The sequence below is a fragment of the Echiichthys vipera genome (genome assembly GCF_963691815.1).
Source record: "Echiichthys vipera genome assembly, chromosome: 17".
Classification (NCBI taxonomy): Eukaryota; Metazoa; Chordata; class Actinopteri; order Perciformes; family Trachinidae; genus Echiichthys; species Echiichthys vipera.
This window is the reverse complement of record NC_139842.1, coordinates 16,324,288-16,347,581: the sequence shown is the minus strand read 5'-3', so window position 1 is coordinate 16,347,581 and position 23,294 is coordinate 16,324,288. Positions and strand designations below refer to the sequence as shown.

Genomic DNA, 23,294 nt, shown 5'->3' with positions numbered 1-23,294 from the left:
AAAAAAAAATATATTGTTATTGTTTACCCAGGCACTGCATAAGCTATCCAGTTTTCCATAATAACACAAACTTTAACCATGACATTGAAAGAGCTGAACACTTTGCATTCCGGTCTGCATTATAGCAACACAGAGGAGTAAGTGTGATCTTGACTTTCAGAGGCTGCTAATGCCCAGATGTGTGAAAAGAAACTATTCATGTAGAGAATGTTTAGCCTTGATGAATCACTCTTGCATGCAGCAGAAAATTGGTTACAAAACTGTGTGCAGGTGTTTTTGGTGAATTACTCTGAAATGAGGCATGCTATTAATACAGTGAACATTATAAACTCATTTATTTAAAATCACAGCCAAATGCAGCATCTTTAAATCTCCAAATCCCCTAAAATATCCAGTATGTTCCTTTAAACATAAAACGCACATAGAATTATGATCATGTATGACGTCAGGAGGGTTATTAAAAATGTATTTCCGGTTGCTTAAGTGCATGTGTCTCCACAACTTCTTTATGAAAGGGAAATGAGGGCTGGGCAATGAAATTCCCTTGGAGGTGAGCAGAATAATTGCGCTTAAAGGGACACAGGACGCGTTTGACTCTCTCTTAATCGACACACGAGGAGGAGGATAAAGATGGGCGTCACATTCTTCTGGGATTCGTTTTGACAGAGGCACCAGTAATTGATCCAAATGACTCACTTCCAACTACTTAAGAAAAACTTGTTTAAAGACTGACCCATTTTTCCCTTGGAGGCTGCTGTAATCATATTCTGCTCCAAGTTTCTCGCACAGTTCAGCAGCCTATGAAAAGGAATACTGCGATTTACGTGTAGTTGATGCCTTCGAGAAGCCACCCCTATCCCCATGTCAGTCTGCCTCACTTTAGAACCTATTACTACCAGACCCGGACCGCAGACCAAGAGAGGAGGAAGACTCCGATGGAAAATCATGCAGCACCCTGAACCCATGGAGACATGGCACATAGGTTCCTCTCATCTACGAACAAATTCAGCGCCAGATTCGCCTTCATATTCACTGTGTCACTGTCCTGCACCTATTTGTGCTACAGTATTATTTTTTGTCGCAGCACAATCATGACAAACCAGAGCTACGAGGGGAAAAGATGCCCACCGAGCAAGAACGCCGGTGGGAAGAAACTTCTTGGAAGATTAGACAATTGCGCTTCGCTGGAAGTCAGGTCCGCTCTGGATAAATCTGCTGCCCAGCGAGGATCAAGTGATCCCCGCGACCAAAGTAAAGCCCCTGCCTCGTCTGGAAGCCAGTGGGCTGACATGAAGTTGAGAAACACGAGTGTTGTGCAAAAATATGGGAATAAGAAGCTTCCCAATGCGTTAATAGTCGGTGTAAAGAAAGGAGGCACCAGGGCGGTGCTGGAGTTCATCCGGATACATCCAGATGTGCGCGCACTTGGAACAGAGCCGCACTTTTTCGACAGAAACTATGACAGAGGGCTTGACTGGTACAGGTGAGAAACAAATGAAACAAACATTGCAAAATAAATTAGTATTTTTTCTGGGATAGTTGCCCATTATGTGATATTTCTGTGTCGATGCAGCATTTTTTACTTCAGTCACCCCTTGGCGCAACTGGGCAGGGGACTCTTGTGATACTGTATGTAAAGTCCCGGTGTACACTTCCATGTTCATTTTTATTTAACGCGCTTTCTGACAACTATGATTTGCAGTGTTATAGCCCAAGGTACCTCTCAGTCATATGAATGTTTAACTATTTCTCAGTGGCCTATAATTTAATTTAAGGAGCACATTTTGCTGTTGGATACTGTGAAAGGCATCGTTGTTGGGGTAATCGCACATTACCACACGCAAAAACACATTTCTAAGCATAATTCCACCACTAAGATCACAAGTTTGATTCTACTGTATATTTTGTTTCTCAGCGCTGCAGATGTTATCTGTCAGCAGAGCTCCATGGTGCTGAACAGACAGCTCCACAAGGCTGATGTAGGACCAATTCACACAAACAATCAGATGACACAGGCAGCCTCCAGGTTACAAGCCAACTTCTTACAGGCTACACCTGGGCACAAAATGTTCTTGTGTTGATTTGTGAAGGAAAACGGGCTCACAACATGCACTGAGCCCAGCACATCACCCCACCTAACTGTGTCTCACTCTCTCTGTCACTCCTTTACAATTTCAATCTATAGACATGGCATTTTTTTTTAAGCAGAATGTTCATGTTTAATCTCAAAATAACGTAAGGCCATTGCTAAGACTGACTAAAAATGTTGCACTCAAGTCTGCAAATGTCCTCCAACAAAGGCTTGATCATACTTTTACGTTGTGTCTAATTGTTAGAGCTGCCTACAGATTTCCCATCATGTCTCAGCTGATAGTTTGCTCAAATATAACCAGCCTCAGTTTTTCAATAACTTTTCAAGATTTAAGTACAGGATGTGCATGTTTACATTTTATTTATTAGCTTCAGAGACCCTGGTTATACATAGACTGAAATGTTTAAACCATTCCTTATTTGGCAAAAAAAGAGGCCCTGTTTGGCACACCTAGTTTCTGCCATGATTGTTTTTTGTTAAGTTGTGTAAATTAACCTTTTTCCCCAAAACACACACACACACACACACACACACACACACACACACACACCATTGGGGCTGTAACTAAGATCACTACACAGTTTAATTCTAGTTGTTTCTAGGGACTAATTTAAAAAATGTTAATCAATCTGTTTCCGAAAATGAAAGTCCTATAGAGCTGAAAAGATCCAATCAGTCATTTTTGAGGAAATTAAAAAAGGCGATTTAAAAGCATTTACCTCAGAAGAAGTTAGACGAAATTGCCTTGTCCCCGTTTTGCCTACAGTAGAGGATCCAATGTAGTTACGATATTTAGTCACAAGCACAACAAATCAGTTGTAAGTGCAGTGTGAAGATACATTTCTAAATGAAATAACAATGTGCATATAAGGAGGGTACGAGAGAAATGTAGCCTACTCATGCAGATGCAAGATAATTCACCACACACACATTCACACTAAGGGACCAGAGGATATAATATTACAAAAATGCATTAATGTAAGAAAATACGCCAAACACATGTTAAATAATTTACATATGTATTAAGGATGTTCCCTTCCCGTTGTGAACGTGTTGATTAATTTGCACATACACACAGAACGCCTTAAGTAGACAAACACTGTAGTGGAGTTATACTTTCTCTTTTCATAGGTGTTTCTTCATTAACAAGCACCAACACAACATCAACAGTTTAAACAGTTACAAGTTGGCAGTTCATATTCAAGATACTTAAACAATACCATGAGCACCAAGGCAGGTTTTATCCAGGCTGTAGTAGCTTGATGAGTGACTGAGTGATTGTATTAGACTGGCCCTCAGTGATTATCTGTCACAATGTTTGGGTCGTGGAATCACGTCACATAAACTATATTTCCATTTTGATTAATTGTCGAATTCATCTCTAAAGTGAGAGATTAATTTGGTTGGCCTTTCCATCTTTCTAGCAATGAACTGTAAATTGAGGGTGTGTTATTATTATTAATATTATCAGTTGTCTTTTCAATTAATAATGTTTTAGTGCATTTTCTTTTCAACCTAGAAGTCCTGTAGAGAACACATGTATCAACTATTAAAAATTATTATAACTGATGCCTATAGTTATTAGTAAACAATTAGCCCCCAAACTGGTTGGAATTTGGTTTACACTGTTTTTATGGTGTTACGATCAACATCCCAAACATGTCAGAAAACAGTCATCGTAGAAAGCAGCATGGAGGTGACACTGTTGCAGTATTTGTTTTTCTTTTTTTTCTCTTTTAAACTTAGTCCTGACAAATGTAGAACGATGTTTGGGCGCTGCTTGAATGGAGATGGATGGAATTTATGGCTGAGATGACAAAAAGTTGCAGGAGTTACAGACGGAGGTACACGTCATAGCACTGCACCAGAAAAGGGGCTCAAAATTAGCATGTCCTCCCGGTTGTCATGTTTCCTTTACTAATGATCAAAGATGGAACCAATAAATATATGTGACTACTGCTGAGTAATTTGTCCCAGGAATGAATGGCGATGTGAGTGGGTGTTTTTATCCAGTGGAAAAGGTGCTGTATTCATAATCTACAGAGGAGGAATCCTAGTTACATTTTTGATCGATGTTTCTATTAGAATCAACAACTAATTATCCATTTCAGTTCAGTATAAGATATGTCGAAAACTAAAGGCCTTATCCTATCAGTGTAAAGTTATGCAAAGTGGTTAATATTGTCATAGCATACCAATTCTCTAAACATTAGCATCTTAACTCTTAACTGTTAACAGCTAATATGCTATCATCAAGGTTCATGCTCGACCTCGGGGACAGCAGACAAAATCTTAACTGGAGTTCCATTCAGTAGCAGACTTATCTTTCTCGTGTGTAATGAGCATTATAGCCCAGCAGTCTCGCTACTTGATTAATGCATGCAATGATAAATTGATTACTAAAATTGCCAATAATTAATTCTAGGCTACTTTGACTAAGTAATTTGGGCATGGAAGTTTATTCTTGACCCTGGGATCAGTAAGTGTGAGAAAATAATCTCCATTTACTAGCTTCCAAAACTGTAACACCATGGTCACCATCAAGCGCTAAACGCAACATAGTATTTTCTGAAGCCCCCTTCCCAATACCTTTCAAAGCACAATGGTATTTTAAGTTATTCCTCTTTGCTGTTATCTGTTAAACAGAGAAAAATGCAACACGTGACACCAAATTAACTCTCGTCAATTTCAGTGAACTGGCCAGTTGTTCTGAACAGTCTGTCCTGCTACATTGAGCATATGACAGATCATTTAAGCTTTGAAAAACGTTGGGTGTTCATTACTGTGCCTCTTGAACAGAACACACGTGGCCTCATTTATTTTATGCAACGGTATTCACATAACCATACAAGACCTGATAAAACAGACGTTTCACTGCCACTAATTTACTCGTACTTCTCTCGCCACTTTTTCCATCCTCCACAGAATCTTAAAGATCAAACAAAAACATGTTGCTATACACCATCAAGACTTAAAAGGGCATCTCAGCTCTATTGATTTCACAGGAGTCAGAAGCACTTCCAGTAGATTCCTTGAGAAGGGTTGAAATTGTATGAGATGCTACAGCAACACATATTCTTCAGGTCCACATTAATTGGCTCGGGGAGGCAGGGAGATCTGGAACAATATCATCAGAAAGGTTGATGAGGACAGAAAGTTAGATGGTTCTCATTTAACACAGAAAACAGCACATTATACAGCGAGGGCTCGTAAGGCATACCTCTGCATTATTAATGAGCTGTCTTTATTCCAGTGCAGCTCAGAGACATGTAGTGGTTAACATTATTTAAAAATCAACTCTTTCTGAAATGTTTCCCAGATGAAACCAGTCTGAAATGCAAAGACATGGTGCTTTTATTCCTTTAATAGAATCATTCAGGAAATAATGTGAAAACACACACAACTTGCACCACTTTCTTATTAGCCATTAATCAGTCAGTCCACCTATTTGCTCCAGGCTTAAACATCTTATCAACTATTAGATGATTGCCATGATTGGCATTTATGGTGCCCAGAGCATGAATCATAATAACTAAAGGGATTACTGCTCTTTGCTGGGAACCAGATCTCATGACTCCATTCCTTTCCAAGAGCCATTCAATAGAGCAGCTCATCCTTCTTAAATACTTTCGGGGTTTGGGTTATTTGTGAAAATCGATCAGGCATCGTGCACACGCACCTGCCTGTCACATATGTTAAATAAAAGTGTCAATAAAAGAGTGTTTTGTGCATTTCCAGTGTAACAGCCCACTGCTGTCACAGCCACAGGAGGAGGTGGAAATGTATTTGTGTGTGAATTACTGTAGCTGTAGTTTCAATAGTTTCAAGCAACAAATGACTGATGACAGCAGTCTGGTTTGTCACTTGATGTGTCTTGAAAATAAAATGTGATTAGGGCTTCAATAGTCCCTACAGCAAATTATACTATCAAACGCACTATTATTTTGGAGACATTCTGAGTCCGGAAATATCCAGCAGTCACAGACCCCTACCTTACCTTAGCTCATCCTCTGAGATTGTCAGCTTGTTAACTTTCCCCCCTCGGCGAACCCAGTGCGTCCCCACTGACCAGGGATCAAATCCTGTCTGAGCTAACTCTCCTGTGTTTGCCCTATTCCATCTCTTTTTGTATTCTCCCACCATCTAACTAAAAAGTAAAAACTACTGAAACTCTGTGGACTACCCAGTCTCATTTTTAAATATCCTTGACATTGCTAGAGGCTATAGTGTAAAATAACTTCTCCAAGCTCTAACATTGATTAAATTGAAGAATCCTCCTTTTATGTAAAAGGAGGTGCTGCTGTCAAACTGCGCAAATAGATGATAATAGAGGGGAAGAAGGGGGAAGAATGTTATCTGCCATTCACTCATTAAGACATTCATAATGAAGGGCATTTGATATGAATTAAGATTATTAAACATTTTATTTTAGGTGCCGCACTATGGCGCTGCAAAAAACCTATAACGGACTTAAGCTCATGTGTTCATCAGCTATAAATTCCTTCAAAAATAGTAAAAATGAGCAGAATGAGCAGTAATCCTCATCTGAGAATGAGCAGTTTAGGATTTCAGAGGCTTTCCCGTCCTCATTTCAGAGTCTGTGGATACTTTCCCGTGTCACATGTTAATGTGACAGCTCGTAGCTCGGCTCAATTCAACGTGTTATTGTTCAAGAAGAGCAAGTGTCAGTCATTTCTCTCTGTAGACCAAACCATGAATAATTATTCAATGTTTTTTCTATGAAAACAAGAGACTGGTGTTTAAATGACAGTGATTAAATAGGTTTTGGTTCAAGGTCAGATGCATTATGCAATTTATTTTCCAGTTTTGTAGAACTGTATTATCCTTCAATGAATATGTTTTGATTCCATTATGTGGCTGAGGATAGGCTAGAAATTCTCTACTGCAAGATATCTCTGGCACAGTCATTCTGTTATTTCCAACCAGTTTGTCTTCTATTAAATTAGAAAAAAATGGTGCTTGATTCTCAGAGCCCTGAATTGTTATTCACCTCTGTTCCTCACCTAGCTGAATTGGCCGCAGGACTGCCGTATTTGTCTGGGCTGCTCTTTCTTAACTCTTAAATAGAATTTCAAGCGGCAGGCCTCCGTTGCTGTTGATTAATGATCAGATGTCATCACAGCTGTAATCTAAGTGAGTGATACTTTAATGGAGCAGCCTCTCCATTCAAGAGCGGATCCATGCTTATCAAGGGAATCGGAAGATGGCATTTTTAGAAAGTGCTGTGGCATAGACATTATGAGAATCACGCTGCATAAGAACATTTTCTCTGCACAGTCTACCTGAGTAATACAAACTGTTAATGGGATTGGATGGCAGGGAAGCAAGTCTGTGTGTGGTATTGCCTTTTCAGGACATTTCAGAACAAATGGTTTGTATAAAACGCAATTTCCGCGAGTCAGTTTTCTAAAAGGAAGGGATATTTGAAAACTCCAAATCAGCATAAATCATGTGAGCAAAATTACCAAAAAAAAATGTGTTTGTTTGTTGAAACTAAGACAAGACAAAAACCCCATACATGAAAGCTGAATTGAAGCAATTACTCTGAAGCTGACAGGCTTTCGGCACAGTGTACAACTCAGACACTCATTTAATAAGTTTTTATTAGCAAGCCACAACAGTTTAGTATATTAGTCCAACTTTGCATGGTATTTGCATAGCGTGTGTGTGTGTGTGTGTGTGTGAGAGAGAGTGTGCGTGTGTGTGTGTGTGTGTGTGTGTGTGTGTGTGTGTGTGTGTGTGTGTGTGTGCGTGTGTGCGTGTGCGTGTGTGTTTGCGTGTGCGTGCGTGTGCATGTGTGCATGTGTTCAGTATTAATTTGCTGTTTCCTTTTGTTACTACTGATAGCTCTTCAGTCTGCAGATAACACAAGCAATTTAAATTATTTCATGATTGTGTGCTGGACATTACGTGCCTTTGCAGTATCTCTGATAAAAGTTTTAATCTATTTCTTCTAGAAAATGCCACCTTTTTTTTGCTAAACCAAAGCTTTTTGTTTATTGCCAAGGACTGTGACCATCATTGCTCTCCATGCTGCTTACTGTGATAACACGCAGCCACCAGAGCCCATGAGATTTTTCTTATAATTTACTGTGTAACCGTTTTCTTGGTAAATTACCCCGGGGACCAAACACAAACAGCACATGTAATGGATACTTTGATTTGGGACCTCCATGGTCAGCCTGTGAGCCTGCATATTGTTAAATGAGAAGGGTTCATTATTTGCCTTCTAATGACAAACATTTGTTGTCCGACGGGAGAGGAAGGCTGTTCTCTAAGTCTCTGTGCCCCTGACCCTGCAGAAACACTTCACACTGTGATTAATGTTTTTTAAATGAAACGCCTGAAATCCTCCAACTCATTCAACTGTTGTATTAGTAATAGCCTGTTGCCATAATATACATTACCTTGTTTAATTACAGGAGACAGTGAGGATGATTGTGTAAACATGAAGGTGGACAGTTGGTTGTTTTGACAGAGAATACAGAGGTGATCACATGTAATGTATAATGTGCAAAATGACAATCAAAAAGCTGCTTTTAGATACATATTGTTTGTTGCTTTGTAAAGGACTTGCATTTCCCATGTGTAGCCTTGTTGCATGCCAATTTTGTATTTGTGCTGCAAACATTTACTGAGAACTTGCCTTGAACTCACAACAGGCAACATTCTGTTTTAAGTTCACACCACAGTGAAATGACAGTAATACATTCTGAGTTCATTGATTGTTCGCAAAGAGATGATTCAAAGCTGACCTTTACTCGTTCTGATGGTCTGCATCCCTGATGAACCTGTATGCTCTTTGGAAGTTTAAGTTGTTTAACAAGACACTCTAGTCTGCAGATGAACAGTTTCACTGCATCGCTGGTCTTCACATTATGAAAACCATGCCCGTGTTGTATGTGAAGGAGTCATTTCCAGATGTTTTTTTAATTTTTTTAATCTATATGCAGTGCTACATTCCGCTAGTGTATCTTTACAGTCTGCAATCTGTGCTTTAATACAACTGCGCTGCACCAAATAGCTTTTAACATCCAGTCTTTGTTTAGTTTGTGAGTCAGAGAGGTTTTGATCATATCAGTGGTTAAAAAAAAATCTTCTGTTATATTGGATTGAAGCTGAAATTAGTTTTTGCTATTTGTTCTGGCATCCATGGGTTTAAGGGGGGCCCATATATCTGTCAAGCGTTATCTGTGTTTGAAACAGAAGATTTTGATTCCTGTTGGACATTATCTTTGTGTAGATGTCAATGTTCCCTGAATAAATCATATTTTATTTGTTAAAACTTTAAAGGGGACATATTGTGCTCATTTTCAGATTCTACTTGTATTTTGGGTTTCTACTACAACATGTATACATGCTTTAATGTTAAAAAAAACACCACACATTTTCTCATGATGCCCATCTGAATATACCTGTATTCACCCTCTGTCTCTGGAAGACGCCTAAAGAAAAAGCCAAGTCTGTTCTGATTGGTCTTTCCAGGTCCTCCTGGTCTGCACTCTCAGCATCTCTGCACCGTTATTACAGCTGACAAGCCGAAGTTTCTGGATCTGAGCTGGGCTCTCCAGTACCACCAGCAGGCCAAAATCAAATTTTTTTTGCATCAAAGAAATATAAGTGTGTGTAGTGTCACCTTCAGTAGTCCCGCAGCAACTGTACAGTGCATGTTCTTGTTTCTTACTGAAAACTAGAATCTAAACCACAACATCTTCCTCCAAGCATCTTCCTCACTGTCTGTGCACGTTAACTGTGGCGATTTACTGTAGCTGTGGTAGAACTATCACTCTTGTGCATTCCCCCGATAGAGCTGTTGGTGAAGTCACTGCTAATGTTGCATAGCCAGAAAGTATAAAAGTCAGCTACATGATGAGTTGCACTTAAGTACTGCATAACAGAGAACTTGTTTATGCTCAGCCAAAAACTAACCAGAGGTGCAGCCGAGACGATTTGTTTCAAATGCACAGTGTAAAACGAATATCTGCCTAAGGACAGTGTTCACTCCCCTGTTATTTGATGAAGTTTTCTCTGTATGTTGTGTGAGGTGAGACCCTTGACAGAAAGGTTGCTTTGTTCGGTATGTTTCAACACCACAGATGAATGACTAATACATCAGCGCCCTAGAAGAAGTCAAAGCGTGGAATAGAGCAACCAAGCATTTTACAGATATTAACTGGCAGAAGACTAGGCAGTCATTACAGGGAATAATTTGCAGTTGTACATCCATTGCTGATGAATGGTATAAATACTTTAGTAAGACAAGAAGTTTCCCCCAGTGGAACTCTGCGGGAGAATGTGTATCTGGATTTAATGGGGAGTCCTCTTTACTTTGAAATAAAGAAATCCATGTTTGTGGCTTATTCCTCCATAATGATATAGCAGCGTCCAGAAGGAAGGAAGTCTGAACTCCAGACCTCCTGCCTCCACTGAGCCAACAGAGATAAAACGTTCAGCAAGATAGCCAGCAGGCTCTTTCAGGGTCACTACAATATGCAGACTAGTTTTCAGCACACCACAGCTCATTAACGAGTGGCAATGATTGCCTTGCTTTCCACTGTCGACCTTATCCACCTGTAAGAGATGCAGATGGATGCTCTTTCTTTCTTTCTTTCTTTCTTTCTCTTCTCTCAGTGGGATATGAGGCTAACATTAGTCTGGCTTACTGATTATACAGTGATTGGATAAAGCCTGACTTCCAGCTCGTGCCCGGATGTCAGGCCCCCCACTACCTTTTCTGCAAGGGTAGCATCTGTTTAGCTTCGCCCAAGACGATTGTGGTTGGTTCAAAGGAATACAAGGAGTATAGCAATGGGAGACTAAGCTAACATAAAACATTTCCTCAAATCATTAAAGAGCAGAATTGTTAGAACAGTAAAATGTATAGTTAAAATCGACAAAGTGGTATTTATATCTTACTGCATAGCCGTAATTCTAGTTTAAAAGCCACATTTAATAATGAAACCATACATCTGAATACATCTGTTGAATAATTTTAATATGTTTTCATAGAGGGCATTATTCTGTTGTACATACATTGGAATATTCGGTGACGTCTCCCTGTGGTGAAGGGACTCCAATCAAAACCGTCACAATAAAAGGAACACCATACATATTCAAATTAGTGACTGCCTTACATTTTCAGTGACTTCCTGTGATTTTAAAACAGATGGAGCTGCTCCTCACTGTCATATTTTTTGTTTGTTTGTTTGTTTGTTTGTTTGCTTTAGATACAGTAAGAAATGGTCTAATTTCAATAAATCAAATGTCAAAGTTCAAATAAAATAACAATTTGCATTTTTTTACAGAAGTTACCAACAAGAATCGTGTTATTAGAAGATCAAATGCAATGCTGAAGCCTCCAGAACAAATTAGCTTTCAACCATGTCCTCTCATTTGATCAGGAACAGATCTAATTTACAGTATCGAGCTGATCTCCCACACCTGGGCTCATTTTCCCAAAGTGATTAAAATGTCACAGCCAATCCTGTAATGCATCCTGACTTAAAGTTGCACCAAGAATTGGGAAGAAGACTGTAAATTACCCCGAAGAATTTAGTGTTGACTCTGAGTGAAAAGGCGGTAATCAATCAGAGCACTTCACTCAAATGTCAGGTAATCAAGGTGTGTGTCTGTGTTTGTACGGTCACACATGTCCCAAAACAAATGCAAAGCAAGATCGTCATATTAAAATGCATTTTAAAGTGTGTTGCTGATACGTGCACACTGATCAAGATGAATCAGAAACATTGCTTACCCTCAAAGCAGTTCCATTAGTATTACAATCATGTAGATTTTCTAACTGCAAATAATCATCACCAAGCTAGGACCGAACAGCTTTTAGTGAAAGAACCCCCTGCCATAAAGATCCTCAATTCCATCTTTTATTTTCAGATGCTCTGCAGTGCACATAGTTTCCTGGAGGCATAGAGGGAAAAAATCGTGATGGTTTGTTCAGACACCTGCCCAAGGTATCACACGCCCCCCTTCTGGCCTGATTCCCGCTATCTCAATAAAAACCAGATACATAAATGAGGCTGCTGCTGCTGCTGCTGCTGCTACCGGGTGTGTTTGAGTGAGCAAAGAAAATGATTTATCAAAAATAATACATCTCGAGTTGTCACTTGCATTCTGTTTGCTTTATCACATATGGTCATTAAAGGGTAATATGCAACCATTAAAATTAGCAGCTGGTGCATGTAGGGATGATAATTTTGTGATAGCCCTTTAATTAAATATGAGTCCTAACTACAAAATGCTAGTTCAAATAAATGTTTGTCTTGGAGTGATGTTAATGAGGAACACTGGGGGGCACCTGTAATATCTACAGTCAACTTGGAAACTGTTGGTCCATGCTGTCCCCACTGACATAAAAGCATCCTTTATAAGTAAAATCATATAAAGAGTCACATCCTTTGATCACTGGATTGCACCTTGTTCTCATTGGCTGCAGTTGCAGCTAGTTAAACAATCCTTTGAATGGACAACTGACAACCAGGCTCAGAGGACGCAGAGGCTGTAGGTATCAGTTTAATGAGCCACAGGGCAGAGATTAGAGTCATAGTCAGATGATTTCTGTTTTCATGTAATCCTTTGTAAATAGAGACTGAATATACAATTTATGCATCACAAAGATAACTTTTTCTTCTTATTCTTTGAATTCAGCTACTCTCAGAAGAACATGCTAAAGTAGCATTTATTAATCCATCAATGACAATAATCTTAAAAGATAGTGCGGTATAATTTGACTGTGGATATACCCTGACTGTTAGAGTTACAACTTTTCCACTCACATCCCAGACCCATAGATTCTATAAAATAAAGACATAGTATCTGTGACGTCACCCATAGGCTTCTGAAGAGCTGATATGGGGGGCTCCGGCATAACTTTAAGCATTAAAATAATTTAAGCAGGTAAATTATATAAAAATTGACCACCTGTACAGTTGTCTTGAACAGGAAGATTAGATACAAAGACCAAAACCGTTTTTGTACCAGGCTGTAAACATGTTTGTCTCTGCTGTAAAGTCAGGGATTTTAACATGGAGGTCTGTGTGGATTGATTTGCTTTGCCAGCCTAACGTGGCCATTCGAGGAACTGCAGTTTTTGGCACTTCGATGTTGGCTTAATTTTTCAGCCCCAGAGGTTGCTGCCTGGCCAGACCTTATGTACTGTACACCATTCAACATCAATTCCAGCATATAAGTTTTCCAGCCTTAGTACGAGCTTTGACGGCTGCTCCTTTTCCAATTTAAAGATTATTTTTTTGGCAGTTTTTCATTAGGACAGACAGGAAATGGGGTGAGAGAGAGAGGGGGAGACATGCAGCAAAGCCTCTTTACATGTGGTGACTGCTCTTACCACTGCGCCACCGGCCGTCCCTCCTTTTCCACTTTAAAATAATTAATATATATAATGATATATCTAGATGCAAATCATGTAACTCAATGTACGTTAATGGGGAACCAGAGACTGTATATAAATATGGACAACATGACAGCTATGCAAAAATAAAGCCAAAATCCAAACAAAAAAAATCAAATACATTTTTCCCAAAGATGCTGTCTGTCACTTCAGGTAGTTCTTATCAGGCTGATGTATGTTCAAGTGTTCGTTTTCAGATAAGTTTGGTAAAAGAAATGGGGTATAACGTCATAACTGTGTGACAACTTGTGATTGGGCGTGTGTAAAGGCGAGATACTGCAGCTTTACGATCACCAGACTCTGGCTTCAAATAAGCAAGATAGCAATGCCCATATCCGGGACATTTTGGGTCAGTGGCTAGATAGCAACCCAAGATTTGCAAAAGTCTCGTGAGATAGTTAAGGTTGTCGGGAAGGAGTTTTTGCGCCTCTAGGGTTACCATCTAGACAAGACCATTTTTAGGCTTCATTTTAAACAGTGGGGCGAAGTAAAGATGCGTCTTTATACAAAGTTTATGACTAGAGCTGACTGCGGTGTGTGCATTCACCCTTCATTACACTTTTATGATAATTGATCCCAGTGGTACCACTGGCTTGTCAATTTTTTCGCATCCTTATTTCCATCAGGGCTGTATAACTGACGTGTAACATGTAATTTATACTCACAGTTGTAAAAACAATTAGCAGCTATCTCTTATGGACAGGCTCACATGGAGTTTTATATTCTGCAACCAAACAAAAAACAAGTGTGAGGGAAAATGTCCACATGCTGTGGTACATATGTAAACATATTGTCAACAGAATAGTTGTGTATATAGTTGTATAGTCAACAGCAGGCAGCTGTTTATATACTATTTTTAGCAGAACCATCTGCAAGCTTGCAGAGTTCACATTGTCAGCCCAGTTTTGCAATATGAAAATGTGAAGTTTGAACCAATGTGTTCTCTCATCTACACAATCTTCATCTGTAAGCATGGTGAAAATGTGTGGAATTGACAAGCCAGATAACGAAGACAGTTTCCTCAGAATACAGCCAAGGATGTTGCACCTCGTGGAAAATAGCTGCAAGTTTTGTTTGTGTGTGTGTGTGTGTGTGTGTGTGCGCGTGTGTGTGTGTGTGTGTGTGTGTGTGTGTGTGTGTGTGTGTGTGTGTGTGGGTGCGCGCGCGTGTGTGTGTGTGTGTGTGTGTGTGTGTGTGTGTGTGTGTGTGTGTGTGTGTGTGTGTGTGTGTGTGTGTGTGTGTGTGTGTGTGTGTGTGTGTGTGTGTGTGTGTGTGTGTGTGTGTGTGGCAAAGCTGTTTTGTTGAAAAGGTGCTGTTCTCATAAAAGATTAATAGTTGCCTGGTGGCCCTGAGGCAGCCAAGCCAACAATTCAGGATTCATAAATAAAACTAAATGGATCAATATTTCCAAGACTTTAGAGGTAACCTATGGCTATCCCTACCATGAGAGAGAAAGCTTTGAGAAAGGTTAGGTTTTAATCGAAGCCTTCCCCAGTAATAATAAAGAAAGTGTGGTATTTAATCATCAGAACTGCGTGGTAACGTACCCACTGCACATGCTGTGAAATAGAGAAATGCAAGTACTATATCTCCTGTAATAAAGTGAGTTAAAAAACAGTTTGCTACTTCTGTTTTGTAATTATTCTCACCAAACTGTAGAGTTATTGTGCCCGACTTACAGCATAGTCCCTGTTTTATTTACAGAAAACAAAGTACAAAGTGTGGATAGGTTGTGGTATAGGCATTCATTGTCTCAAGAAACAACATTAGATGGTCATTGATCAAGTTTTATTGAACCAAAGTCCCAAAGCAGAATTAAATATTACACTTGGAAGGAAAACACACATGACAAAAAGAAACATTTGCCTTTTTGCAAAGCTATTATCTTGGCAACATGATGATGATAATTATGATGCATGTTTTTATTGTACAAGCTATCCTGTCACCAATGAATATCTAACGTTGTGTTCATTTGGGTTTCTCTACAGTCATTTGATGCTCTGTAATAGCAGAAAGTTACCCCTTAACTTTGCTATCTAAAGTCTATGAAATATTATACATACAACTGTATTTTCTAGTGTCTTTAATGCCATGATTTCTATATATTTTAAACTGTTGTTATATAAGCAGTGGTGCAGAATAACTAAGGACATTAAGTAATGTACTAGAGTAAGGTTCTGAGGTTTTACTTTTTACTGTTTGAGTATTTCCATTAACTGCTATTTTTTCTCATCTACTGCACTTCAGTGGCAAATAATGTACTTGTCACTCAACTACTTTTATTAGTTACTAGTTACTTTGCAAATTAAGAAAATGAAATAACACAATCAGCATGTAAAAATGTGATACATTGGTATTTAGTGAATTAAACAACAGTTGACTGAAGAAAGTCTCCACCTGGATCAGCTATGTGCTTAAAATGCTGCTTACATGATCAGTAACATTATTCTAACAATATAGATAACATAACAATGAAAGGTGTCAGTCTTTTACTTTGAGTAGTTCAAGTACATTTTTTCAGATAATACTTGTTGTAATTTTACTTCTTCAATGCAGGACTTTTACATGAAAAGTGCATTTTGATAGTGTAGTATTTTAAGAGAAATTTAAGACAGAAGATTTTTAAGACACATACCCTGTGTTTTCAGTATTTTATGACCTCTCTAACTCTGACCCTAAATGTCTCACAATCCAATCTATAGTAAATGTGCATTTATCACAATACATGTTAATATTAAGGCTGCTTTTGTGCATTTATGATACAAGCAGGCATAATGTCTGCTTCCCTCTGACTTGTACATTTTATAACCACTGTCATCCATCCAACAGAAAAGACATGTGAAAATGCTCCTGGACAGAAAAACAACCATTTTTGCTGACTCATCCATTCTTTTCTTTTTCTCCAAAGGGGACTAATGCCACGAACACTAGACAGCCAGATCACATTAGAGAAGACACCCAGCTACTTTGTTACCAGAGAGGCACCCAGACGTATCTCCAGCATGTCCCATGAGACCAAGCTGATTGTTGTGGTGCGTAACCCAGTAACGAGAGCCATCTCTGACTACACACAGACTCTTTCCAAGAAACCCAATATACCTACTTTTGAAGAGCTAGCCTTCAAGAACATAAGTCTGGGTCTCGTCGACCCTTCCTGGAACGCAATTCGGATTGGGATGTACATTCTGCACCTGGAGAACTGGCTGCAGTATTTCCGCCTGTCCCAGATGCACTTTGTGAGTGGGGAGCGGCTGATCACGGATCCAGCAGGGGAAATGGGACGCGTTCAGGACTTTTTAGGACTGAAACGAATAATCACGGACAAGCACTTCTACTTTAATCGAACCAAAGGCTTCCCCTGTCTGAAGAAGCCAGAGAGCAGCAGCCAGCCGCGCTGCCTCGGCAAATCCAAGGGCAGGACTCACGTACAGATCGAACAGGAGGTCATAGAGCAGCTGCAGGAGTTTTATAGGCCATTTAATGTCAAATTCTTTGAAACTGTGGGACAAGACTTCAAATGGGATTGAAAGTGGCATACAGAAACAGTGCTGTTTTCAGAGATGGCTATCCCCGGAGATAAATATGAATGGGGATATATTTAAATAACAAAGTTTATTGAGTTATGTATAGATTGCCAGAATTAATATAGAAAAATATACAGTAAAATATAATCTTCTTTCTTTACCACATATATGACATATGAATAGGCAACCGGCATTAATTGATTATCCAAGTCATTAACCAGCTACCATCACAGCAACTATTAACATTAACCAGACCTACATCAATGACATTGCTGAAATATGCATCCCACTCAAATTAAACCACCAGCTCTCAACATGAAGTTGCAGCAAAATGTCAAATGAATAATAAAATCAGGCTTCTGCAGTGAAATTTATTTCCTTTTTGTTTGCAAAAGCTCAAAGGCAACAGTCACAGTGACAGATTTACTGCAGAAATGTACTGTAACTGAGAAGAGAAAAAGCTATAATAAAACAGATGCTATAACACTGTCAAAAGTCCACTTGTCTAACTTCAGATCCTTCTGTGTCAGTATTTTTGTTGTGATCATCAAAATAAAAGGCAAACGTTTTAAATGGATTATTCTTTTAGATATGTTCTGTTTTTCTTGCCTACAGATGCCTAAACGTTGTGTTTTCTTCCTATGGTGTCCAGTATTACTATGTATTACCTATACTTGTGGTGTGTTCTTGTCCTCTTGATATCAATCAGTATCTGATTCACAATTCACTACACTAATTCTGGGTTTTCCAATATAAACACTAATCACTTACCCAATGCCAGTCTCTGTGATCTGATGAGTCAGTGGCCTCAAAACTGGCAATCACAGACTTCATGTGATTTGGGGCATGACATTCACTCACATCACCTGACCACATTTCAAAGAACATATTTTTGTACAAAGAAGTATGTATGGAGCCTTTTGAGCAGCTCTTACCTAATGCTGCCCTGCGTGTCAGTGATCTCATTAACTTTCAAGATTCCTCTTGAAATATCGTTTTCTGAACTTGTCCCCATACTAAGTAGCTATATTAACTTCCTGAATTTGCACCCTGAAGCCAATCAGAGTTGTCATTAATAATTTCTACTTGGGCCTCCAACATTCACGATACACACGAGAAAGAAGAGTTCAGAAAACCAAATGATCTGTGCAAAAAAGCAATAATGCGATAAAACCCAAAATTATGATATATAACTCTATGCTGGCTTTATCTATGTTCTGTGAAACATGGCAGCAAATACAGATTACAGATGTCACAGGATTATAAACACATGCTCTGCAATTATTTGAAATTAAGTCTCCAAGTAATATATGTGTCTCATATGGATTCAGATTTAGATTACACTTTCATTTTTGAACTGACTACAATGTGATCTTCCAACATTGTTGAAGCTGCAAATGCTGGCATGCTGTTTCTATGTTTAACATTCAATTATCAAGCCTAATTTGTCTGAGGGATTGGCATTCTCCCATTATCCGTCACTTGAACTGTTTGGGCATTCTGACTGTTATTTATCCTTATTTGTTTATGGCGAATTTGGCGTAAGAAACAGCAACTGTAACATTTGAGTTTTTTCAATTTTACTTCATTTATTTTTTTAATTATATTATCATTTGATTTATAAAAAAATAACTCACAATTAATGGAAAATCAGAACAACTATAAGTTTCCTATGATGTTCTTGTTCAACAGTGTTGCAAACACAATGTACCTCCTGATACAAGTCATTTCACAAATGCATTCATTTGTGATTCATTGTTCTACGAGGTTTAAAATGGAAATTTGAGATAATATGATATTCTAAGCAAAGCTCTCTAACTGAAACAGCCACGTTAAGCTGTTATGGTAATGATGAAACAGCATTTGGAGTATGAAAAATGCATTTGACTTACAATAGGTCTCCATATGTGTTTCACTTTCATTGTTTAATCCCCCACTGCAGGGCTATGAATTGAGCATCCTTATAGTCACATTTAGACTAATGTGGAAAAGTGACAATGTGACCTTCCTTATAAAGAAAATTAGATATTCACTTTGCAACCATGCTCTTTCAGTTGGCCAACAGCAGTTTTTAAACTGTAATTTGTGATATTTTCCATTCATTTTTGATTAACCTGCCAATGTCGTCTGTAGCTGCCTGCTACTTAGTGAGCCATCAGCAGACATGCCAGTTTAGCAATAAGCTTAACCTTACCTCAGCTCAGTTAATTATAACTTTTCCCCAAGAATGCTTTGGGCTTGATGACATGGCACTGAGGAGAAAACTCCCACACGGCTGCCACCATATGATACCCAATGAACACTTTGATGTGTTATCAGTCCTGCATTTGGCTACTTTCCATATGACTTCAGTTGAATAATATCAGGTGAACTTTTTTGGGGTATTCATGGATGCAAGACATGCTGCAGAGAAGGAAATGGCAGCTTTTCACACCTTTTCCTCACATGACTGTGCTTCTTTAATGTGTATGCTCTCTTGGAGAATAGAAGGCATCCTACACCTGCAATGTCACACATGCAGTTGTGTCAATGGAAACACACTGCTCACTTATGAAAGGAAAAACATTTATTTGGGTAACTAAAAGCTGTCTGACCATTTTAAGCTTCAAAGTAAATACCAAAGAAGCTGTTGTAAATGTCATGAACTTTAAAAGACTCTGAGGTAAAAACCTCTGCCACTCATCAGAAATGTCCACTAGTACACAACAAAATCAATTACCTCAGAGACCATTTATTTTCCTTCTTGTTAAATGAAAAGAAATAATGTGGCAGAATCTAAATATATGTCTTGCAGTTACCTCATACGGACTCCACAGCTAAAGAGCTTTATAACTCCTGCCTTGAAACCTTGAAAAGAAAATTGAAATTCTACTGAAGCCCCAACCCTGAAACTTCACACACTTTACAAGCTCATGTCTGTCATCTCTATATTGCACTGAAAAAACAAACTTTTTGGCATAGTAAAATGTATTAAATGAATGTAAATTATACATTGTATGTATTTACTATGTAAATAATAATACATAGTAAAATTAAAAATTCAGTGAGAACTTAAATATCTAAAGCAAAAAATATATATATTTAAACATTTTAATCATGTAATAAATTCACTGAATAGTAAAAGTACATTTTATTACATATTAAAAAATACAATTTAAATGATTTATAGTCACTGCACATTAAGTATAAAATACTTATTCAGTTTTACTCTGAAAATAATTTTATCATGGATGGATAATTTCTAGTAAATGTAACCTTTTTTCATATTTGTGATAACTGTGACATTTCTCAGGAATGGTAGGTCAAAGACACTCAGGGGTGGCATCGTTTGAAAGAATATACATGGAAACATATTCAAGGGTTAAACTTTCTTCTCTCTACGACAAGGCTATGGAAAGAGGCAAGGACACGAATCAAAGATGGCAGTGCTTTGGGTGTATGACACATGTGCAGTAGAACTGGAGTTACACTGTTCTTTTTCTGTGAAAGAGATATGTCCATCTGGCTGATGTATACCTCCATGGTAAAACGAGGGCCAGCGGCTAGCTGTCACTCAAGAGGCCGTGCCCCTAATTATTCATAAACTTTAACCTCCAATAAAATAAAAATTAGCCTGGTACAAAACCCCCCCCTCAGTGTTGTCATGTCTTAAATAGGTTTAATTATGCTGTGAAAACAGCCAGTTTAACATGGGGGTCAATGAGAAATTGCTCTATTATGCAAACTGTGGCCACACGGAGAACTACAGTTTTTGGTAATTCCATACTGGATCAACCAGGAAGTTGCTGTGATGGGGGCTTGGTCATACCCCCAAATACCGTCATCTTTGATTGATGATTTAGCCTCTTTGTACTAGCCGTTCTCTACGACCTTCCGTTACTGAGATACAGCAGAAAAAGTCTAACTGAAAATTCCCATGGTGCATTGCACACAGAAAAAATGCCTTATTCTCCCCAATAATGCATCATAAACACCAAGTATGATATATCACTGTTTGGGTCTGATCTCAGCTATCAGAATAATTATTATATATAATTATTTAGAATTTCCCAACACGACAGGGTCGTGTTAATGAGAGTATATGAGATTGTAAGGCCGTGCTTCTTTAAAGTAGTAAAAGGTGCCTGTGTGCCAAAGGGCTGTGATGAGTTGGCCGTGATGAAATTACTCATCTTAAGCAGTGTTTAGGTTGCTATAAATTTATACAACAAAGTAATTAAACATTAAATGAAAGTACCAGAATCTACTACGTGATAGACTTTATTTAAACATTTAGATAAATAGTTGAACACAGTTAAGTAACGTTTACTCAATTCTCCACCAATGTTAAGTTTAGAGGCAAGTACATTACCTTTAATATTGTTGAGTGATTTGTACTTGATATTCAGCAGTAAAATACTTTAAAAAGTAAATCCAAAAAGGTTTTTTTTTCACTGTGGAGATGCCATCTAGAGAAATACAACTGCAAATGTTTTGTGTCGCAGAAAGCCCATTAATGAAAGGGTGCTTCAAAAATTGCATCAATAACTCACACACTACTCAAATTCAATGATAGAATGAGCATAGAATATTTTAACATTTATTGGCTTCTTATATGTTGTGTACCAAGTTTGGTGCTATTTGTTTATTGATGTCACTTGAAATGTGCAGATGTAAAGCTAGCAGGTATCTAAGTTGTCTGTTATTGGAATATGCACTTTCTCCAAGAGGACTTCTTCCATTTGGGGGACAGCATTGAAGTATTTATATGGAGACATGTTCTTGGCCCTCGTAATGAGCCAAAGCAATGGAAGATAATGAGGATGTTCTTCTTTTCTCCAATGGACAATGAGAAGAGCAGACTTCCCTTTAGATGATTTGGAGGTTGGCAGCTAGAAACCCCTCCAGAGGAAATCTCATTAAGCTAACCTCTACCTGCATCAATGCACCTTTTTAATATGTCATCATTTCCCAAGGTTTTTACAGGAGCATGTTCTATCACTGGGTATCATACTAACAAGCTGTTCCTCTAAATTAAGAGATGTGCCAAAAAAATAGGATTTATTTCCTCGGCAAATGCATGTGGGTCTTTTCTCAGGATGTATTGATGTTTCTGCTATGCTGTTTCATGCTTCATGTAAAACAACTGAAAAGCTGTTTTAGTGTCACAATAATAACTAAGATTCAAATTAAATAAACCATGCATTCTTGGGGAGAAGAGGAATAATGCAGCAACACCTGCAAACCTGTGCTAATGACCAATGTGAAAACCATTCCCCTCACCTCATTTCCTCTGGTCTGTTGAACATGTGCTGCTTGCCTTACCTTCTGAAAGGGCAAGTGCAGAGCAGGTCTCCAGGCACACAGTCAACTAATTAAGCAGTAGTGTTGTTAGATGCATACCAGCTTGTGGGATACCGCAGCGGTCGGTAGCCACTAACATATTGTTTCACATGCAAGTGAGGTCGGGATTTGCATTACATTGTTCTCATGCAAAATAGAACTATATGCTAAAGCAGGAAAGGAAAACAGCTGTATAACAAAAAGGGTACTAATGTCTGAGTCTTTTTAAAACTGTTACTAGGGATAGGACAGAGAATGTAAATGCAGCATTGGGCAGTCAGTTCCTAGTAACACATATTACTAAGTAGTGCCCCAAATTAACATAATGAGATTACAAGCTTGTTCAGGTTCTCCAGACTCAGAAATTGGTGTTACAATTGCTTCTTTAAATATTTGAGGTAATCCCCCATTATTGATAAAGTAAATGAATGGTTATTAGTGGTCTGTGATATATAGCAAGAGATCATTTCTTGTTACTATAACAGCCTTCTAACACTGTAATATCTGGAACCTTCCGAGACACCTGCTAAACAGCATTTTTTTCATGCTATTTTTCTGGAAAAACAAACTGGAAGACAAATAATAAACAAAATGTTATGAAGGCTTCAGCTTTGCAAGTCACATAGTTGTTCAGTGTTACCAGAGGATTGCACTGCCTGCTGTCTTCCATTTAAATGTGGGATCACAGAAGATGTCAATTCAGTGTACAGGACTGCGCCCAGGGGACCCCCGGAGGAAAAGAAGGGGTTTGCAGTGATAACAGACATCCTCCTCTGATAAATGCAGTCAGTCTGAGTCTGTAACTTAGATAATTAAGTCCTTATTCAACTGAATGAATGTGGCCGATGGCGTGTTCAGGAGAGCACAATACAAAAAGGAGCTCTGCCAAATGACCACCACTTACCCAGACTTT

At 38.5% G+C, this 23,294-nt stretch overlaps 1 protein-coding gene across 1 annotated transcript; it reads left to right on the top strand.

The window, feature by feature from the left end:
• Positions 1–971: 971 nt before the first annotated feature.
• On the top strand, positions 972–17,062 carry hs3st2 (heparan sulfate (glucosamine) 3-O-sulfotransferase 2; the record flags this gene model as incomplete). Its single annotated transcript, XM_083931629.1, has 2 exons — positions 972–1,483; positions 16,444–17,062. 2 exons carry the CDS (start codon positions 972–974, stop codon positions 17,060–17,062), a joined length of 1,131 nt encoding a protein of 376 aa, XP_083787755.1.
• Between the last annotated feature and the right edge of the window lie 6,232 nt (positions 17,063–23,294).